This window comes from Ictalurus punctatus, chromosome 18 (assembly GCF_001660625.3).
Source record: "Ictalurus punctatus breed USDA103 chromosome 18, Coco_2.0, whole genome shotgun sequence".
NCBI lineage: Eukaryota > Metazoa > Chordata > Actinopteri > Siluriformes > Ictaluridae > Ictalurus > Ictalurus punctatus.
In genome coordinates, this window is record NC_030433.2 from 21,844,069 (window position 1) to 21,862,115 (window position 18,047).

At 41.4% G+C, this 18,047-nt stretch overlaps 1 protein-coding gene across 1 annotated transcript; it reads left to right on the forward strand.

Moving 5' to 3' along the window:
* Positions 1 to 649: 649 nt before the first annotated feature.
* On the forward strand, positions 650 to 13,582 carry rnf145b (ring finger protein 145b). The gene is made up of 11 exons (XM_017492832.2): positions 650 to 860; positions 2,322 to 2,515; positions 4,044 to 4,152; positions 5,128 to 5,219; positions 7,375 to 7,610; positions 8,404 to 8,579; positions 9,537 to 9,677; positions 9,885 to 10,067; positions 10,877 to 11,024; positions 11,174 to 11,530; positions 11,910 to 13,582. The coding sequence occupies exons 2-11, from the start codon at positions 2,332 to 2,334 to the stop codon at positions 12,282 to 12,284; spliced, it is 2,001 nt and encodes a 666-aa protein (XP_017348321.1). The 5' UTR covers positions 650 to 860; positions 2,322 to 2,331; the 3' UTR covers positions 12,285 to 13,582.
* The last annotated feature ends 4,465 nt before the right edge of the window (positions 13,583 to 18,047 follow it).

An 18,047-nucleotide genomic window follows, 5' to 3' on the forward strand; every position in this document is an offset into this window, starting at 1 on the left:
ATGTTCTCCCCGTGCTGTGGGCGTTTCCTCCGGGTTCTCCGGTTTCCTCCCCCAGTCCAAAGACACGCATGGTAGTCTGATTGGCATGTCCAAAGTGTCCGTAGAGTATGAATGGGCGTGTGAGTGTGTATGTGATTGTGCCCTGCGATGGACTGGCACCCTGTCCAGGGTGTACCCCGCCTTGTGCCCGATGCTCCCTGGGATAGGCTCCAGGTTTCCACGTGGCCCTGAAGGAAGGATAAGCGGTATACAAGATGGATGGATGGATGGATTTCTCCAGATCGCAAAGAGAAAAGTCTCTTTTTCTCTATCAAATTGTTATTTCATGGCCATAACTAAAACAGGAAGGCTAACAGGACAAAGAAAATCCAAACTTGTCGTTTGCTGCATAATGAAATTATTAATACACAGATATAAAACGCAGCACAAAACATTGTCTTTCCAAACCAAGTCCATATTTTGCGATACAGTATTTATTTATTTATTTAGCTTGGACGCACTTCAAATGACCGTTAACATTGGTGCCATCTCCTGTGTGTGTCTGTGTGTGTGTGCGCGCGCGCGCGCGTGTGTGTGTGTTTAAAATGTATTTGTTTATTTATTTATTTTCACTTCCGGTCTCGTTTCCGCTTCCTACTCCTGGGCAGGCGCATGCTCAGTACAAAGGAACTTTTGTAATGGCTGCCAGATATAAGTGAGCTTAACGTCTACTGGAAAAACCAACCAACAAACAAACAAACAAAAAAACGTTGGATATAATAGACCGTTAACATTTAATAAACCGAGTTAAAATGGTGTATGTCCGTACGGAGACATACAAGAAGACTGTAGTGAACAGACATAAAGTAAACTGATACCGTGTAAGTATTTACGTTGTCAGTTGCCATCTAAAACTGCTAACTGGGCTGGGCTAAGCTAAGCTAACCTAAGCTAAGCTAAGCTAACGCCACTCTGCTCGAAATTGTAAACCAAAGCTACTTAGAACATTACCGTTTGAGCTTCCAGTGATTCTCAGGCTAGTAAACATCTGTAAGCTTGACACTTGAGTTTTTTTGAAGTGAGAATTAAGAAACATTTGGCACAGAAACGCTCGTCATAGATACCGAGTTGCTTGGCTAGCTTATATTACTCCGCTTTATACTCTTAAAGCCTGTGGCATGTTTATTTAGATTTAAAAAAAAAAAAATGTATCAGCTTATTCCCTGTTTTGTTTATTCTGTTCAGCTTCCTATAAATATTTCCAGTATGGTTTGTATAGGGAATCTATTCTGAATGTGTGGGGTTACTATAGGTCATGATTGCTGTAGTTAGTGTAATTGTGGAAACTATCAATCAGCACTTATCTTCTTAATAGTCTGGAAATGGCTATCTCTCTCTCTCTCTCTCTCTCTCTCTCTCTCTCTCTATATATATATATATATATATATATATATATATATATATATATATATATATAAATATAATTATAGTCAATGCAAATGTCAGGTATGGGATCAGTTTGTTGCAAGGTGGTTTTTGAGGAGCAGGAAGTGTTCGTGTGTAAAGGCAATACAAAGGCATTAACACTGTGTCCCAGCTGAGGATGTTCCTGTATGTGGCTCAAACCCATTTCAGAAAAAGCAAGCGATGACTAATAAGCGATCGGTATTAGTCTGCGGTTCCTGTCGTTAAAGCAATATGAAGTGAAAAGAAGCCAGTATGACGTTTTCGTAATAATTTAATTGTGCTGTATATCATCTTGTCATTGAGGCAGTTGAGAGATTAAACTGTGGTCATGTGCACTGTGTTTTAAATGGATATTTAAAAAAAACACGAATTAGAAGTTTGTGTCTGCTTCCGCTACGTTCTTGGAGTCTGCTGTGCGTTTGCTCGTGTACTGGACCGACCGTGAATTTTATCATCCAGATGAATGGCCAACAGATCCTTCGTTCTGACTGCCTTGAAACATTCATTCTGTTACCGTTATTGTTTATTTAAAAAAATTTTGTTTGCCTGACCCTTCCAGGGTTGGGGGTTTGAGTCCCGCCGCTGCCCCCTGTGTGTGTGTGTATGTGTGTGTGTGTGTGCGCGTGTGTGCAAAGTTTGCCTGTTCTCACCATGCTGCAGTGGTTCCTTCCAGGTACTCCAGTTTCCTCCCCCAGTCCAAAGACATGGTGTGTGCCCTATATTTAGGTTTAGTCTGCATACTGAAGCTTGTGTGCTTGGCTACAGCTCTCCCAACATCATCGTGATGATGATGATGATGATGATAGTAGAAATAGATAAAGCTGTAATATATTCTCTCTCTCTCTCTCTCTCTTCCCCTCCCTCCCCCTACTCAGGCTGGTGGTCATGGCGATGTGGGAGCGTGTGGAGGCTGTGCTGAACGTGGGCCTCCGAGTGCCCAGCATCATTCTGCTGGAGGTGCTGTACCGCTGGGATGTCAGCTCCTTTTTCCAGAAGATCCAGAGGAGCAGCCTGAACAACAACCCCATCTTTCAGTACAAGTACCTGGCTCTGTACCTGCACTACGTGGGTATGTATTGCGGCATGTTTTGCCTGAGGCTGTTTAAATTATGGACTGTAGTCGACGTCATATGTGGTGCAAAAATCGAACAGAGTTGCGGACCAGTTGCGGTTTGTCCCGCGTTCACATCAGTTCCGGTGTAAAATAGGCTTAACGTCACCTAAATTGGCTCAATTGGGAAATGCGCACAAGTGAGAAAATCTTATAAGGCTTAGACACTTTGACTTTATTCTGCAGCAGTTGCATTTCTAGGAAAAAACAAAACACGTGATGTGTACCATTATCATCCACCATGAATAAACCACGTAGAACCAGAAATTCACGACGCTCTGGGCTGACAGCTGAAGTGCTGGGAAACAGTTTTGGTTTTTTTAGGGGTCCAAACATGAAGCGCTCAAGGCCATGTTGTAATTGTTTGGGTTGGGCTTAGAATCCTCTTTTTTTTGTTAGGATTTCTTAAAACGTTGTTGTTGTTCTTATTGTTATTATTAAATATTACTATTTTGTGTATGCTAGTCGTATAGTTTGTTTATAACACTTATTTCTTACGTTTGTTTATACGGAACAAATAATGGCATAACAGCATCGAAACTCGTATACAAAAATGATCAAATAAATGATCGGGAGCTTGGCTCTGAGCTCATGTCGCCAATTGTTTTTGCTGTTTGCCTCTTCATGGCCACAGCGTTGTGAGACACTGGACTTACAATAGCATTAAAGAAAGATGGTGTAGCAATAAAAAAAAAACAACGGTGTGTTGTTGAAGGTTGTAGCAACAATTTAAATCACTTACATTGCACCCACACTGCATTATGGTTGTCATAGTACCATAATTCTTATTTCGATATCAAAATACCAATACCAACAGTAGTATTGATGGTCGATACTAACGCGATACTACGGCAAAAACGGATGCTTTACCAGCTTTGAAGTCTGAGTGCTTATTATCTGGTTATTGCACTGCTTACAAATACAACTGAACGGCTCTAACCGCATGAAGCGGACCAAACATGGTGTGTGGGTGTGTTTTGGTTGTGGGGCAAGCTTTTCTGCAGACTTTGAGACACCAAATGAGCCTGGTTGGATTTGACAGACCCCTTCGATAGTGCAGACGTTAAGCTTGGGATTTTTAACGGGGTGTTTCTGAAGTAGACAGTGCTGCTAAAAAATTTTTTAAAAAAGGGGGGTTCACAATATATAGTTTGTTGATTACTGCAATGCTGATATGTCTCAAAGGCCTGCAGTTTACATTTACAGTGTTTTTCACATATTTTTATCCAGAGTGACTTGTGTTTATCCCATTTTATACAAATTGATCAGTTGAGGGTTAAGGGTCTTGCTCAAAGGCCCAGGAGTGGCAGCTTGGCTTGACGATGCTGGGAGTTGAGCACATGACCTTCCAATCAGTAGTTCAGCATTTTAACCACTGAGCTACCGCTGCCGAATATGCAAATGAGCACCCTAACACGCTACAGTTTTAATGATGTGTTTATCAGTGTTGTATTAATATATATATATTTTTTTCCCCTCCCCACAGGCTACATCCTCAGCCTGGTGTTGCTGACTCTGCCACGGCAGCATTTGGTGCGCCTCTACCTGTACGTGCTCACCGCTCTGCTGCTATTTGCTGGACACCAACTCTCCAGGTGTGTCCACACACCCTGACACGCCCCTAGTGCCGGATGTGTGCTCCAAAATCGGAAATAATCGACATCGGATATTTCCGAGATATTGTGGTCACAGCCACGTCAGTCACAGATCAGGTCTTCTGAAGTAGCGACGGCTAAAGGAAAACAATTTAAATAAATGACGCAAATCAGCGCTAACGATGAGTTTATAGTGATGCACAAAAAAATAGAACATTCTTATTCTCCAAAAAGGAAACTGAAAATGATTTCATACTTGACACTCGAATGAAACGTTTAAACGCCTTTTGATCTGAAGGTGTATGATTAAATGTTTGAAATCTGTGTCGTAGATAAAAAAAAATATAATCGTGCAACGTATTCGTTTCTTTCATTAGAAAACTAGCATTTTATTTACGAATAAATATTGTTTTTAAGCGGACGACTCGGAGCGAATTATTCGGAAAAGCAACCGATAAGTGTCCGGCATAGGCGGGAACTCCTTTAATACTGTTTAAAAAAACATCTCGGGGAAATTCCTCAAGAAACCGGTCGAGAAAACGCCAAGAATACGTTTCTGGAAATTCTAGGCGGAAAGGGCGTCTACTTTGAAGATGTTTAAAAAAAAAAATTCAATTATTTTGATTTATTTAGGATTTTTTTTTATTTTTTTTTATCACAACACAATTCCCATAGTTCCATTTGTGTAACTCCAGAGTGTTGATGACTTTATTATTATTCTAAAATGTGTAAGAAAAAAAAAGAAAAGAATGAATGAGTGTGATCGTGATGAAAGTTGATTTATTACGTCTGAAAGTGATCAAAAATACTTTCAGAAATTGTCGGGGTTCCTAGCTTGATATGGCTAATATGCCTTTTTGTTTGTTCCCCCTTGAAATTTCAGCACATCCATAACATTTTCCTTGACTACTACTCTACTGAGTCTAAGAATAAAAATGTACAGTATGTGAAATTATGTTCTCATGTTCTTTGCAGGGATTATGTTCGTAGTGAGCTGGACTCTGGCTATGAAGGACCTCTGTACCTGGATCCACTCTCTATGAACCGATTCACCACAGCTCTCATCGGTAAATAATCAATACAAGCTTCACCAGGCTCCACATAAACAACTGGCTCACCTTTAGTGTGTTCAGTGCTTTCGGTCAGTACGGTTATCGTCTTCCTTGGGGTAGTTGTTGTGCTTCTGTTTTCTCATTGTTCTAGGCGGGAGGAGGCGTTAGCAACAGGTTTCAAATGACACGCTTTCAATTCCCATCCCTGGCTGAAAAGGTTAACCACAATGATGCACAATACCTGAGAGGAAGGAACCTAGATTTTGAGTCTGTGTAGAGGGACCATGTGCAAAAAGCCAAGTGCAAGTCTCGTAGTCTTGTTCATGGGAAACGTGTTGGAATGTGTTAGCAGTTTCACCTTTTGTCAGGTGTCATGTTTGGTCTGGTCTTTGGTGAAATGTGTGCATTCAGTCTTCACACAATAATAAGAAAAATGTTTTTAGAAGTTTTTTGTAAGCTTATTTAAAATCAGAAATTCATCACTCATTTAGATTATAATTCAGGACCTTTTATTCAGCACTTGTAGAAGCACCTTTGGCAGTAATTACTGACCTGGATTTAGGCAGTTTCTTCCATCCTTCCTGGCAGATGCTCTCATGCCCAGATCGGATTGAGAGAGTCTGTTAACTGCTACCTTCAGCTCTGTGGGGTTCAGGTCTGGGCTTTGTCTGGACCACTCAAGGACATTCAGAGACTTGTCCTGAAGACACTCTATTGTTGTCCCTGCTGTGTCCTTTGGATCACTGCCATGCTGACAGGTGAACACACCCATACCCTGCTTCACCATAGGGGTGATATTAGCCACTTGATTAGCACTACCTGGTTTTTAACCATCAGACGTAGCGCTTGGAGTGCAGCCAAAAAGTACAATTTCTGTCTCGTCGGACCAGAGAATTTTTTCTCTCGTGCTTACGGAGTCCTTTAAGTGCCTCCCTGTATACTTTTTACTATGGAGTAGCTTCCATCTAGCTAATCTACTATAAAGGCCAATTGATGGAGTATTTCTCAGATGGTTGTCCTTCAGGCAGATTCTCTGGAGAACACCTTAGAGTTAGAGTGGTTACTGGGTTCCTGGGCACCTCCCTGACCAAAGACCGGTTTCCGAGTTCGGCCGCTCAGCTAGCTCTAGGAAGAGTCGCAATGATGGAACCCATTGTGCTACAGAGAACATTTTAAGCTTTAGTAATGGGTTTTATATTCTTGACCAGATCTAAGTCTAGACACAATTTGATCATGGAGGTCTACAGAGAGTTCCTTGGATTGATCGCTTGGTTTTTGCTCTGAAATGCACCGTCAATTGTGGAACCTTATACGTATGGATGTTCAACCAATTGAATGTGCCGCAGGTGGACTCTAGTCGTGTTCTAGAGCCATCTTGAAATAAACCGGATGCACCCGAGCTCATTTTGGAGTGCCTTAAGCAAGGGCCTGAATACGTAACGAAACGAGGGTCTGAAAACGTAACTAAATTCGCAAGCATAACTTAATTTTTTTGTTGTTGCTTTGTTGTTATGGATTATTATGCGTAGGCCGATGGTCAGAAAAGTAAGTTTGATCCGTTTTAAATGAAATCTATAATGCAGTAGCGTGCAAAAACAGAATACTTTCCAAGAGCAAGACTGAAATGTATTCAAAACGCTTTCAAGTTTGTAAACACTCGTATGGAGCGTGTTTAATTCGTTCCTGTATGGTAAACACTACGATGACTTTGGTGACTTGCAGTCTTCTTCATTAGTTCAGATCAAAATGTAATTCTTTTTAAATGAAATGATGGCGTTTTTAAATTCTTACCCCTTTCTTGTCTAAACCGAAACGTTTGCTGGAACGTGGCGTTCGGTGACGATCAAGTAAGAAGAGGTAGACAGAGGAAAGCCTTTCCTCTGGCTGTTTGCTCTCTGACGTGCACAGCCTCGGTCCTCATTAAAAGTCATGGCATGTGGCATGCACGCCGGCAGTGTAAATTTGTTCGCATGTGCGGGTGGATGCAGATGGAGTGTGTTCAGGTTTCACTGCAAACACATAGTATATCAAGTAATCTTGTGTGGAGACTTGCATTTGTGTATCTTCTCCAGGTTATACTCGGATGTGTTTGGAAACTGTAAAAATGCATGCTTTTGTTTTGTTGTTGTTCCTTTTTTAAAATGTATTTGTTTATGTTTTATACAAACAGGTCAACTGGTGGTGTGTACAATGTGCACTTGTGTGATGCAGACGAAACAGATCTGGCTGTTCTCGGCTCACCTCCTCCCCCTTGTGGCCCGTCTGTGCCTTGTCCCTCTGGAAGCTATTGTCTTCATTAACCGTTTTGCCATGATCTTCACCGGACTTGAAGTGATCTACTTCCTTGCGTCTAACCTACTGGTACCCTACAACTTGGCCAAGAATGCCTACCGGGAGCTTGCACAGGTGTTTTGCACGAGTTCTCGCAGGATACATCTCCTACTAAAATCTTTTCTAGTAGTCTGTTACTTTCCTGCCTTGAAAGATGTGTATTGTTTTATGTGTTTGAAAAAAAAAAAATAAATAAATATATATATATATACACACACACCATCCAATGTATTAGGAAACACCTGGACATTCATGCGGTTATCTAATCGTCCAATCACGTGGCAGCAGTGAATTATACATAGTCATTCAGATACAGGACAAGAGCTTCAGTTAATGTTCACATTAAACATCAGTGAACATCCTCTGACCGATCTGTTATCAACGAGACGTTTCCACCCGCAGAAATGTAGCTCACTCGATTTTTATTTTATTTTTTATTTGTCGGCGCCTTTCCGTGTAAACTCTAGAGAAAACCTATGTGCACGTGTGTGAAAATCCTATGAGATCAGCAGTTTGTGAAATACTCGAACCAGCCCAACTGGCACCAACAACCATGTGATGTTCCATGTGAACATTAACCGAAGCCCTTATGCTGTATCCGCATGATTTTATGCATTGTGCTGATGCCGAACAGTTGGGTGATTGAATACCCGCATAAATGAGCGTGTGTACAGGTGTTCCTGTTAAAGTGGATGCTGGGGTTATAGAAATATAGTGATCAAAAGTGTAGAATTCCATTTCCATGTCAAGGGATAGTCACCAGATTTGTTTCTGACTATGTTCTCTGTCTCTCACTCGCACTCTGACTCACACACTTGCATGTTCTCTCTCTCTCTCTCTCTCTCTCACTCTCTCTCTCTCTCTCTAGGTGGTGGAGGTGTATGGGCTACTGGCTCTGGGAATGTCTTTGTGGAATCAGCTTGTCTTGCCCATGCTCTTCATGTGCTTCTGGTTGGTGCTGTTCACGCTGCAGATCTACACGTATTTCAGCACACGGGACCAACCTCCTTCACGCGAACGATTGCTCTTCCTTTTCCTTACAAGGTCTGAAAGCAAAAGACTGCTTCAAATATGTTCACGTTACCCTCTGTCATTTATTTATTTACGTTTATTCATTTAGCAGACACTTTTATCCAAAGCGACTTACAAATGAGAACATACAAGCAAGGCGATATATCAAGCAGAGAACAATACAAGTAGTGCTACCATACAAGATCCGTTAGAGTTCCAGAAGAAGCAAAGTGCGCAGAGTAGAGGTGTAAGTGCAAATTTTTTTTATTTTTTTTTATGGGTTGGTTAGGTGTTCACGGAAGAGGTGGGTCTTTAGCTGTTTTTTGAAGATGGTGAGAGATTCTACGGTCCGTATTGAGGTTGGAAGTTCATTCCACCACTGAGGAACAGTTAGTTTGAATGTTCTTGAAAGGGACCTTGAGCCACGCTGAGTAGGTACTATTAAGCGTCGCTCGTTGATTGATCGCAGATTACGTGAGGGAACGGAAGCCTTCAGGAGAGAGTTGAGGTAGGAGGGTGCAATTCCAAATTTCCAAATTGTCTCCTCAGTTGGGTTGTTTGCCAATTCCCACCTACGTCCCTAACACGTGACGGCTAGACAGAGACGGAGACACCCACGATTGGTTAGTATTGCTCTGAATTCGCAGGCGAGAGAGTAATCCTCCTCCCCACTCGGAGAGCATGGCCAGTTCTATATTCCTTGACCCTTTTGGAGTGATTTATATTTGGTTGCATTTGGTTGCTTTTGGCTGATCTGGCAACATTGAATGCAGTCAAAAGTGGCCAGTCTCAGGCTGTTTGTCTCCGCTGTCCATTGCGATCATGTCACCTGAGATATCAAGGTCTTGATATCAACAGTGCCCAGAAAACGTGTTATAATACGTGTTAAGTGATGCGTTAGATAAAGCACACGCGTTAAGATGCAGGAAATAGTAACGGTTGTTTTTGTGGATCGTGGGCGTAAATCATTGTTTGTATGTGTGCGCGTAGCATTGCGGAGTGCTGCTGTACTCCATACTCACTGCTGGGGCTGGTCTTCACCGTGTCCTTTGTGGCGCTGGGCGTCCTCACACTCTGCAAGTTCTACCTACAAGGTTACCGAGCGTTCATGAACGACAATGCTATGCACAGGTAAGTGTTTTGTTTTTTTTTTGTTGTTGTTTGTTTGTTTTTTCCCTCCTCCTCCATCTGTGCATCTCTATCTTGATATCATGAGTGTGACATCTTAATGATGGCTTTATTTAGTAACATGAATAAACAATTGAGATATATATGTAAGTGATGTAGATGAGTGTTGATGCCTTGCAGGTTATCGATTCTCTCCCTCTCTTTTCTCAGGGGAATGACGGAAGGAATCACTTTGCTGATTCTGTCTGTTCAGACAGGGCTAATTGAGCTGCAGGTAATCCACCGGGCCTTTCTCCTGAGCATTATCCTCTTTATCGTTGTGGCCTCTATTTTGCAATCCATGTTGGAGATTGCTGACCCCATAGTGCTGGCACTGGGGGCTTCCAGGGACAAGTGAGCATCTTCTCTTACATAAGCACACACATTCTACTCATAATCCTAATCGATGTATTATTATATGATCGTCACTGTCCTGTTACTTCACCCACATGCTAGGGCACTGCAGAGTAAATATTATAAGCAGGAAAATGTCCGGGTTACGTTCGTTGTAGATGATCGGTTTTCCGCGTTGCGTATGAGAATTCGGAGAACACCTGTCTGTATAATTAGACATCCGGTATCGGTCTTTTTTGTAGAGCTTTTTCCAACTTAATTAACTAAACGCTTCTTGTGTTTAAAAATATGAATGGATGTATACATCCTAATGTAATCCTGACCTAAAACTAAAAACGAATTTGGCGAGAAAACAGCACAGACGGATGGTTCTTTCTTTCTTTCTTTCTTTCTTTCTTTCTTTCTTTTATATCCACGCCACTAGGTGGTGGAAGCATTCATTATCGTCTCGGTTTCTCCGTCCGTCAAGGATTCTCGATTCTTGATAGCGCGGCCTCTCGAGACGAGCGGTCGAACGTTCGTAGGATTTCTAAAGAATCATCATTGTAACCAGGAGATGAACTCGTTAGATTCTGGATCTGATACAAACAGGGTTAAGGTCAAATGTCTGATGTTTTTTTTTTTTCTCTTTTACTTCAATCGCTTCCTTCCTGGTTGAAGTATATTTTAAGAGTATTTGAGGCGTAAAAATGAGTAACAAGAGTGAGTAGACTTGATGGTGGTGGAGGTGGTGGTGTCAACCCTACTGACTCCGTTGGCATTGAGTTGTACTTGCCATAGTCCTAGAATTTTTATCGTGTCTCTTGTAGGAGTCTGTGGAAGCACTTCCGAGCAGTGAGCCTGTGTCTGTTCCTGCTGATCTTTCCTGCCTACATGGTCTACATGATCTGCCAGTTCTTTCATATGGACTTCTGGCTGCTCATCATCATCTCCTCCAGCATCCTTACCTCACTTCAGGTGTGCACACCCCCCCCCCCCCCCCAATCATAATGGGAGGGTTGAACACGTGTTTGTCAACACTTCTCCAGTATGAAGTTTAAGATAAGTGAATACTAGAGTTCGTACATGCACATACTACCCTTTCTAACGCATCAGCTCTCCCTCAGGTGCTGGGCACGCTGCTGATCTATGTGCTCTTCATGGTGGAGGAGATACGCAAGGCTCCGGTCGAGAACATGGACGAGGTCATGTATTTCGTGAACGGTACCTACAGATTGCTGGAGTTTGTGGTGGCGCTCTTCGTGGTAGCCTACGGCGTGTGCGAGACGCTCTTCGGACAGTGGAGCGTGATGGGCTCCACCATCATCCTGCTGCACGCTTACTACAACGTATGGCTGCGGGCGCAGCTTGGCTGGCAGAGCTTCCTGTTGCGTCGTGACGCCGTACACAAGATTCAGAGCTTGCCCACGGCGTCGGCGCTGCAATTACAGCAGCACAACGATATCTGCGCCATCTGCTATCAGGTGCGTGTGTGTGTACGCACGCGCGTTTATGCGAGAGTGAGAGAGAAAAGTTTGTCAGCAGCATAGTTTCTTGTACATAATTACACGTATGTTAATAATCCATTTGACAGCGTACCATAATATTCGAGGTTTATCATACCCGATATCTGTTCACTACTGTTCCGTTCAACCAAGATGAGAAGCTAGCAATTGAGGGCGAGTGGTGCACTAGAAGTGGCGTCTTACAAATGGCAGTATTTATTTTGTTTGACAACGAATCCTAGTTTACGTATAATGTATGCAAGTATCAGTGCACATTATTATGATGGCGTTCGTTCTATAATCGCAGTATAACGATATAATCACTTACACTGAATTTAATTTTCTCCTATTCATGTAGGACATGAAAGCGGCAGTCATCACACCTTGCGGTCACCTTTTCCATGCAGGCTGCCTGAAAAAGTGGCTGTACGTGCAGGAGTCCTGCCCCCTTTGCCACGGCCCTCTCAAGAGCCAATCACCATCCGCCAGCACTCCTGTCCCCGGCCCTCCTGATACCGCACCGGCCAATCCAAATGCAGAACAGGCGGAACGGCAAGACGCGGTGGCCGTAGAGGAGGCGCCACAAGCTGGAGAAGCCTCCCCAAATGTTGCATCCCAATCAAGTCTTCAAAGTTCAGCTGAGCCAGAGCTTACAAGTGGCCCATTTCAAGAAGAATCCTGCAACTGTGATTCCAAAGTGGATAAAGAAAAGACGGAAGAGGATCGAGGCTAAACAAGGGCCGCAGTAGATTTCGAGTGTCCCTCCGTCCCCTTAAGCAGAGCTGCGCTCTGTGATTTTCTCAGTGGTGACTGTATAGATTTATCACAGTCACACTGTAAGGCTGCCAAGGTTTAGAAATCCTCTGATGAGATGATTTATTTAAGAGTCCTGGAGGTTGATGGTCTAAACAAGACACACCCACTTTTTTCTCCACCCCCCAGCCCCCCCCCAGAATTAATACACGCATTTCTATAGATATAGTTATAAATTTGTGTGCTGGTCAGTTCTTCAGAGTTCTGACTTGTATATGTTTTTTAATTAATCATGCTAACTGGACTTTAATTCCACTTTTTTTTTTTCTTTTTTTTTTTTTTGACAGTTTGCCATAATTTCTGTAAACAATATATTCAAAAGATGGTCCCTAACTTTCTATTGCACTACAAATGAGCCACATTCATTTCAAGTTTTCTTATACATTCTAAATAAGAAAATTAAAATATATATGTATATCTATATACCTATAGAATTAAGAAATGTTACGTTTTTAAATCTTTTAACGTGCATCTGTAATTTTGGATTGATTTTGACAGAACCCAAAATCTGGATGCTCAGACATCTGCAGGGTCAAGCAGATATTCACAGGATTATCAACCAAGGCAAGCACTAGCGAATTATGTTGGAAATGTTGCACTATGTTAGCTGCTTTTGAGCCGTCTTAGCTTCTTTCATGTCTACCATACGGAGCATCACAGCTTTAAAGATTTACCTGAAGAACAGGTAGACTCTTGTAGTGGGGGATGTCGTTTCTATGTAGCTTGATGCCATGCCATGCCATCCTGCTGTGACTCTTGTCATATATGCTTCCAAGTCAGCTCTGTCCTTTCCAGCATGTAATCCCTGTGTACATGAGCTACAGCCTCTTGAATATATATGTGCACATATATGTTCACGTATATACCTATCTATATCTACATCTGTACATTTATCAAGTACTGTAAATGAGTTTTGTTATTTGATATGCCAAACAGTATTGAAGCAGTATCAACCGTTATGACGTAGCATTTGGGTTCGTGGGAACACTTTGATGTCCTCTACAGGTAGAAGTGGGATTGAGCCTAAAGATACTGAATGGGAATTTGCTGCTTGCTAATGTCAGCTCGACAGTATTAGGATATCTGGTGACTTTGTGTAGATGAATACATATACGGTGTATGAACACAAAACACCAAGTGATAATGGATGGTTAGTGATGTCTTTATTTTGCACGTTTTTTGGAAGAAAAATAAAACACGAGATTAAGTAGCATTTCAGTTCGAGTACTTTGTGTTTTCATTATTTGTATTTTCCTTTCTTTTCTTTTTTTTTTTTGTTTTGTTTTCCGTTCACAGAATTACTTGAATCAGACTGCTTTGAGTTGAACTTTTCATAAACAGCCAGTTTTTCCTTGCATGCTTTAATCAGAACGTAAGACAGCTGGAAATACCTAACGAACGTTTTCTTTTCAAGGGATGTCGGGGCGGCTGTAGCTCAGGTGGTAGAGCGGGTTGTCCGTTAAGCGCAGGGTCGGCGGTTCGATTCCTGGCCCACGTACCGAAGTATCCTTGGCCAAGACACCAAACCCAAAGTTGCAACCAATGGCAAGCTAGCGCCTTGCGTGGCAGATCTGCTACCATTGGTGCTTGTGTGTGTGTGTATGTGAGTGAATGGGTGAATGAGATTCAGAGTAAAGCGCTTTGTAGAACCGCTAAGGTTAAGAAAAAAAAAAAAAGTGCTATATAGGTGCAGACATTGGCATTAATATTTATTGCTTACTCTGGAAGTGTATTTATAAATCTGCATATTTATACTTAAAAAGCTTCAATAAATATGAGGCATATACAAATTTCCATTTACAGAAGAAATGTTCACCTTGTTTATCCTGTTCTGTTTATGTGCGAGTTTTAATTTATCATTCGATTGATTTATGAAGTACGTCGGGTGTTTTTTGTTTTTTTTTGTAATTTTATAAATTCATGACCATATTGCAGCACACAGCAACACCATGATACAAAGGACTACATGAAGTGCCAAAAGGTCAGCTGTGTAAGGACAATGCGTGCAGCATTAATAAATAAAATAATCGTGGCACTGTGCAGAACACAGCTACATCTATTCTACAGGACAACCTCAAGAACGAAGCCGACGCCGAATTGGGTAACGTTGTCCTGGACGTTCCTGTACCTTTAGCCAGATTGGGGTTGTCCGTGAGAGGTCATGTGTAATGCTATAATCAAATGAAGAGAGACCCTGAAGATATCTTCAGTTTTCTCTGTGACTTTTAAGGTTTTACAGTTCGAGCTGTTGAGGTTCCCATATCAAACAGTGTTCGAAATGCTCCTGAATGTTGAATGTAGTGAAGATGGAAGGTTTGCTTTCTTCTGCTGAAAATGGGTGCAGTGCTGGTGCTTTTTTTGTTGTTGTTGTTTTTTTGGACTATTATGGTTCCAGTTGAGTTCCTCTGCAATGTGCACACCAAGACAGTACTAGACCATCTCCATGACCATGGAATTGATGTATAGCGAAGAGTCCTCCAGAAGTCAATAATCATCTTTTATATTTTATCCTGACGACTCAGGGTTGCTAACGTGGGCCTCGCACGTCGGTGTTATCAGCCGCGTTGATGTCATTTCGACCGTGCAGTCTCCACGTCTTGCATGGACAAACTACAGCCTGCCAGTCCAAATCCATAAAACGATCATTTCTTTATTTTATTCATTTGTTTGGTTATTTAATTTGAGGGTATTTACATCCAGCCTGGATGAACGTTCTAGGAGTTACGGTGCTTTTTATATGTGCCTCAGCGAATAAACCCATCAGCGAATAGCAAAAACATTAGCTGTGACCAAATCAACTATTTGGTTCATTCTTAAAAAGAAAGAACACACTGCTGAGCTCAGGAACACCAAAAAAAAAGCCAGGAACACCAAAAAAAAAGCCTGGAATACCACAGAAAATAACGTGGTGGTTGACAGAAGGATTCTATCCCCTTTCAAAACAATGGACCAGACCAAGAACACCCTCCGTAAGGCATCCATAGATGACTTCAGATAAAATTTAGAGGTTTCACGACAAGATGTTTTTTTTTTATTTTTTAAGCTTACCATTGGTAACCCTCGAAAACACCAGTAAAATGCTTGTACAGTACTGGAACGACATCTTATGGACCGATGAGACAAATATCAACTTGTACTAGAATGATGAGAAGACAAGCGTGTGGAGAAGGAAGAGAGCTGTTCATGATCCACAGCGTACCACCTTATCATACGGCGTGGACATGTATGGCTGCCAGTGGAACTGGTTCCCTTGTATTTATTGATGTGGCTGCTGATGAAAGCAGCAGGATGAATTCTGAAGTCTATATTACTGCATTATCTGCTCATATTCAGCCAAAAGCTTCAAAACTCATTGGACAGCACTTCACAGTGCAGATGGACAATGGTCCGAAGCAAACTTCAAAAGCACCCCAAGACTTTTTTTTTTGTTTTTTTTTTTGTTAAGGACTGGAATGTTCTGCAATGACCGAGTCATTCACTAGTTGTGAATCCGATTGAGCATGCGTTTCAATCGCTAAAGGCAGAACTGAAGGCAAAACGCTCCAAGAACAAGCAGGAACTGAAAACAGCTGCAGTTAACGCCTGGCAGAGCATCATCAGGGAAGAAACGCTGCATCTGGTGATGTCTGTGGTCTCAGATCTCAGGCAGTCATTGACTTTTGCAACTAAGTATTAAAAATGATAGTTGAACCGTAAGATTGTTAGTCTGTCCAATTACTTGTTGCGGGGGCAATACCCCATGTACACATTCATACCGGGTGGGGAAGCGGGGGCAATACCCTATGTACACATTCATTACGGGTGGGGAAGGGGGGGCAATACCCCATGTACACATTCATACCGTGTGTGGGGTGTGGGGTGTGGAGGGGGGGCAATACCCCATGTACACATTCATACCGGGTGGGGCAATACCCCATGTACACATTCATACTGGGAAACGGGGGGGACAAGACCCCATGTACACATTCATAAGGGGGGGGCAATACCCCATATACGCATTCATACCGGGTGGCGGGAGGAAGGGGGGATAATACCCCATGTACACATTCATACCAGGTGGGGAAGGGGGGGCAATACCTTATGTACACATTCATACCGGGAAACGGGCGGGGGACAATACCCCATGTACACATTCATACCGGTAGGGGGGAGTTTTGGGGGAGGCAATGACACAGTCCAGTTTCCTTAATAAAGATGAAGCCGCATACATATATAATCGATTATTCAATTATAATCAATTATAATGCAGATACAAAAGTATTCTCATAAGGAAAGCAGCTTCATTTTTAACGATAAAAGAACCCCACTTTTGATTTAAGCTTCTTGAACAGATGATCGATGTGTAGCCTACGTTAAAAGTTAGTTTTTCGTCCAGCCTTATACCTAATTATTTTTAAGAGCTAACTCTCTCAATGGCAGTTCCATCTCAAGTTGAGTCCAATAGCAAAATGCCGTATAGAATTATAGAAAAGTGGTTGTTTGGGTTTGAACACACGGTGGCGCTGTTGCAGTTCCAAAAACATCTGTTTGCGAGCTCGTTGTGTACGGTATGCTGTATCCGGTTTAATGTCGAGCGTTTCTCACCCAGCGCACACAGCAAAGTCATCTTACAAATCATTCAGTAGGAATACTGTCACTTAGGTTAAGTCTTAAATTCTATCGATGCACCAGACTCACTGAATAGTGCAGAAAATAATTCAGCAATCTTCTTTTTTTTTTATTATTATTATTATTATTATTATTATTATTATTATTATTATTATTATTATCTTTCAATTTAATCGACACTGACCGAAATTTAGATCATTGTAAATTACAAAAAAGTAAACAAGGTGTTAGAGAGTGTTAGCCAACTGTTTCTATAAGATTCAATTATATATGTAGAATGTTATTATTATTATTATTATTATTATTATTATTATTATTATTATTATTATTATTATTATTATCGTTCAATTTAAGCGACTCTTATTAGGTTTATTTGATTTGATTTGCTTGGTTATCCATAATCTAGTTCCATTAAGATGCTAGATGTATTTCTGGGTGTACTGTTGCGGTAAAAAAAAAAAAAAAAACAACAACAACAGCAAAAAACAACATTATAGGCGTAAATAATTCATTTAATTAATCAGGAGACGTTATGTTACATCACTTTCCCTGTTGCGGGTTTTTTTTTTTGTTTGTTTGTTTTGTTTTTTTCTCTTCTAGTTTTTTTTTTCTTTTTCGATTTTGTTTTTAAACTGAATTTTACCATGGTTTTTTTTTTTTTTTTTTTTTTTTTTAATATAGTGTAGTGTCTCTCCAAGTGTGAAAAAGACAGTAGCAAAGGTACACACACACACACACACACACACACACACACACAATACACAGATCAGTGTTTCTGTGTGTGTGTGCTTATAATAAGGGTTCTTGTTGTCTTTACACGTTACTATTTCCAGGATTTCACCGTGTTTGGTCTGTGTCCAAACAAACAAACAAACAAACAAACAAGCAAACAAACCCAGAGTTCGTTCACATTCGATTAGTCCTCTATAAAAGCCCGTTGCTTTTGGTTTACTAAAGTGCTCAAAGTTTTTGAAGTTTTTGTGCGTCTACATTGTGCTGGAGCACAGACATCACCTGCTCAAACCCCAATATTTTAAGATTTATTTATTTATTTCTAGCCTAGTGAACGACTTGT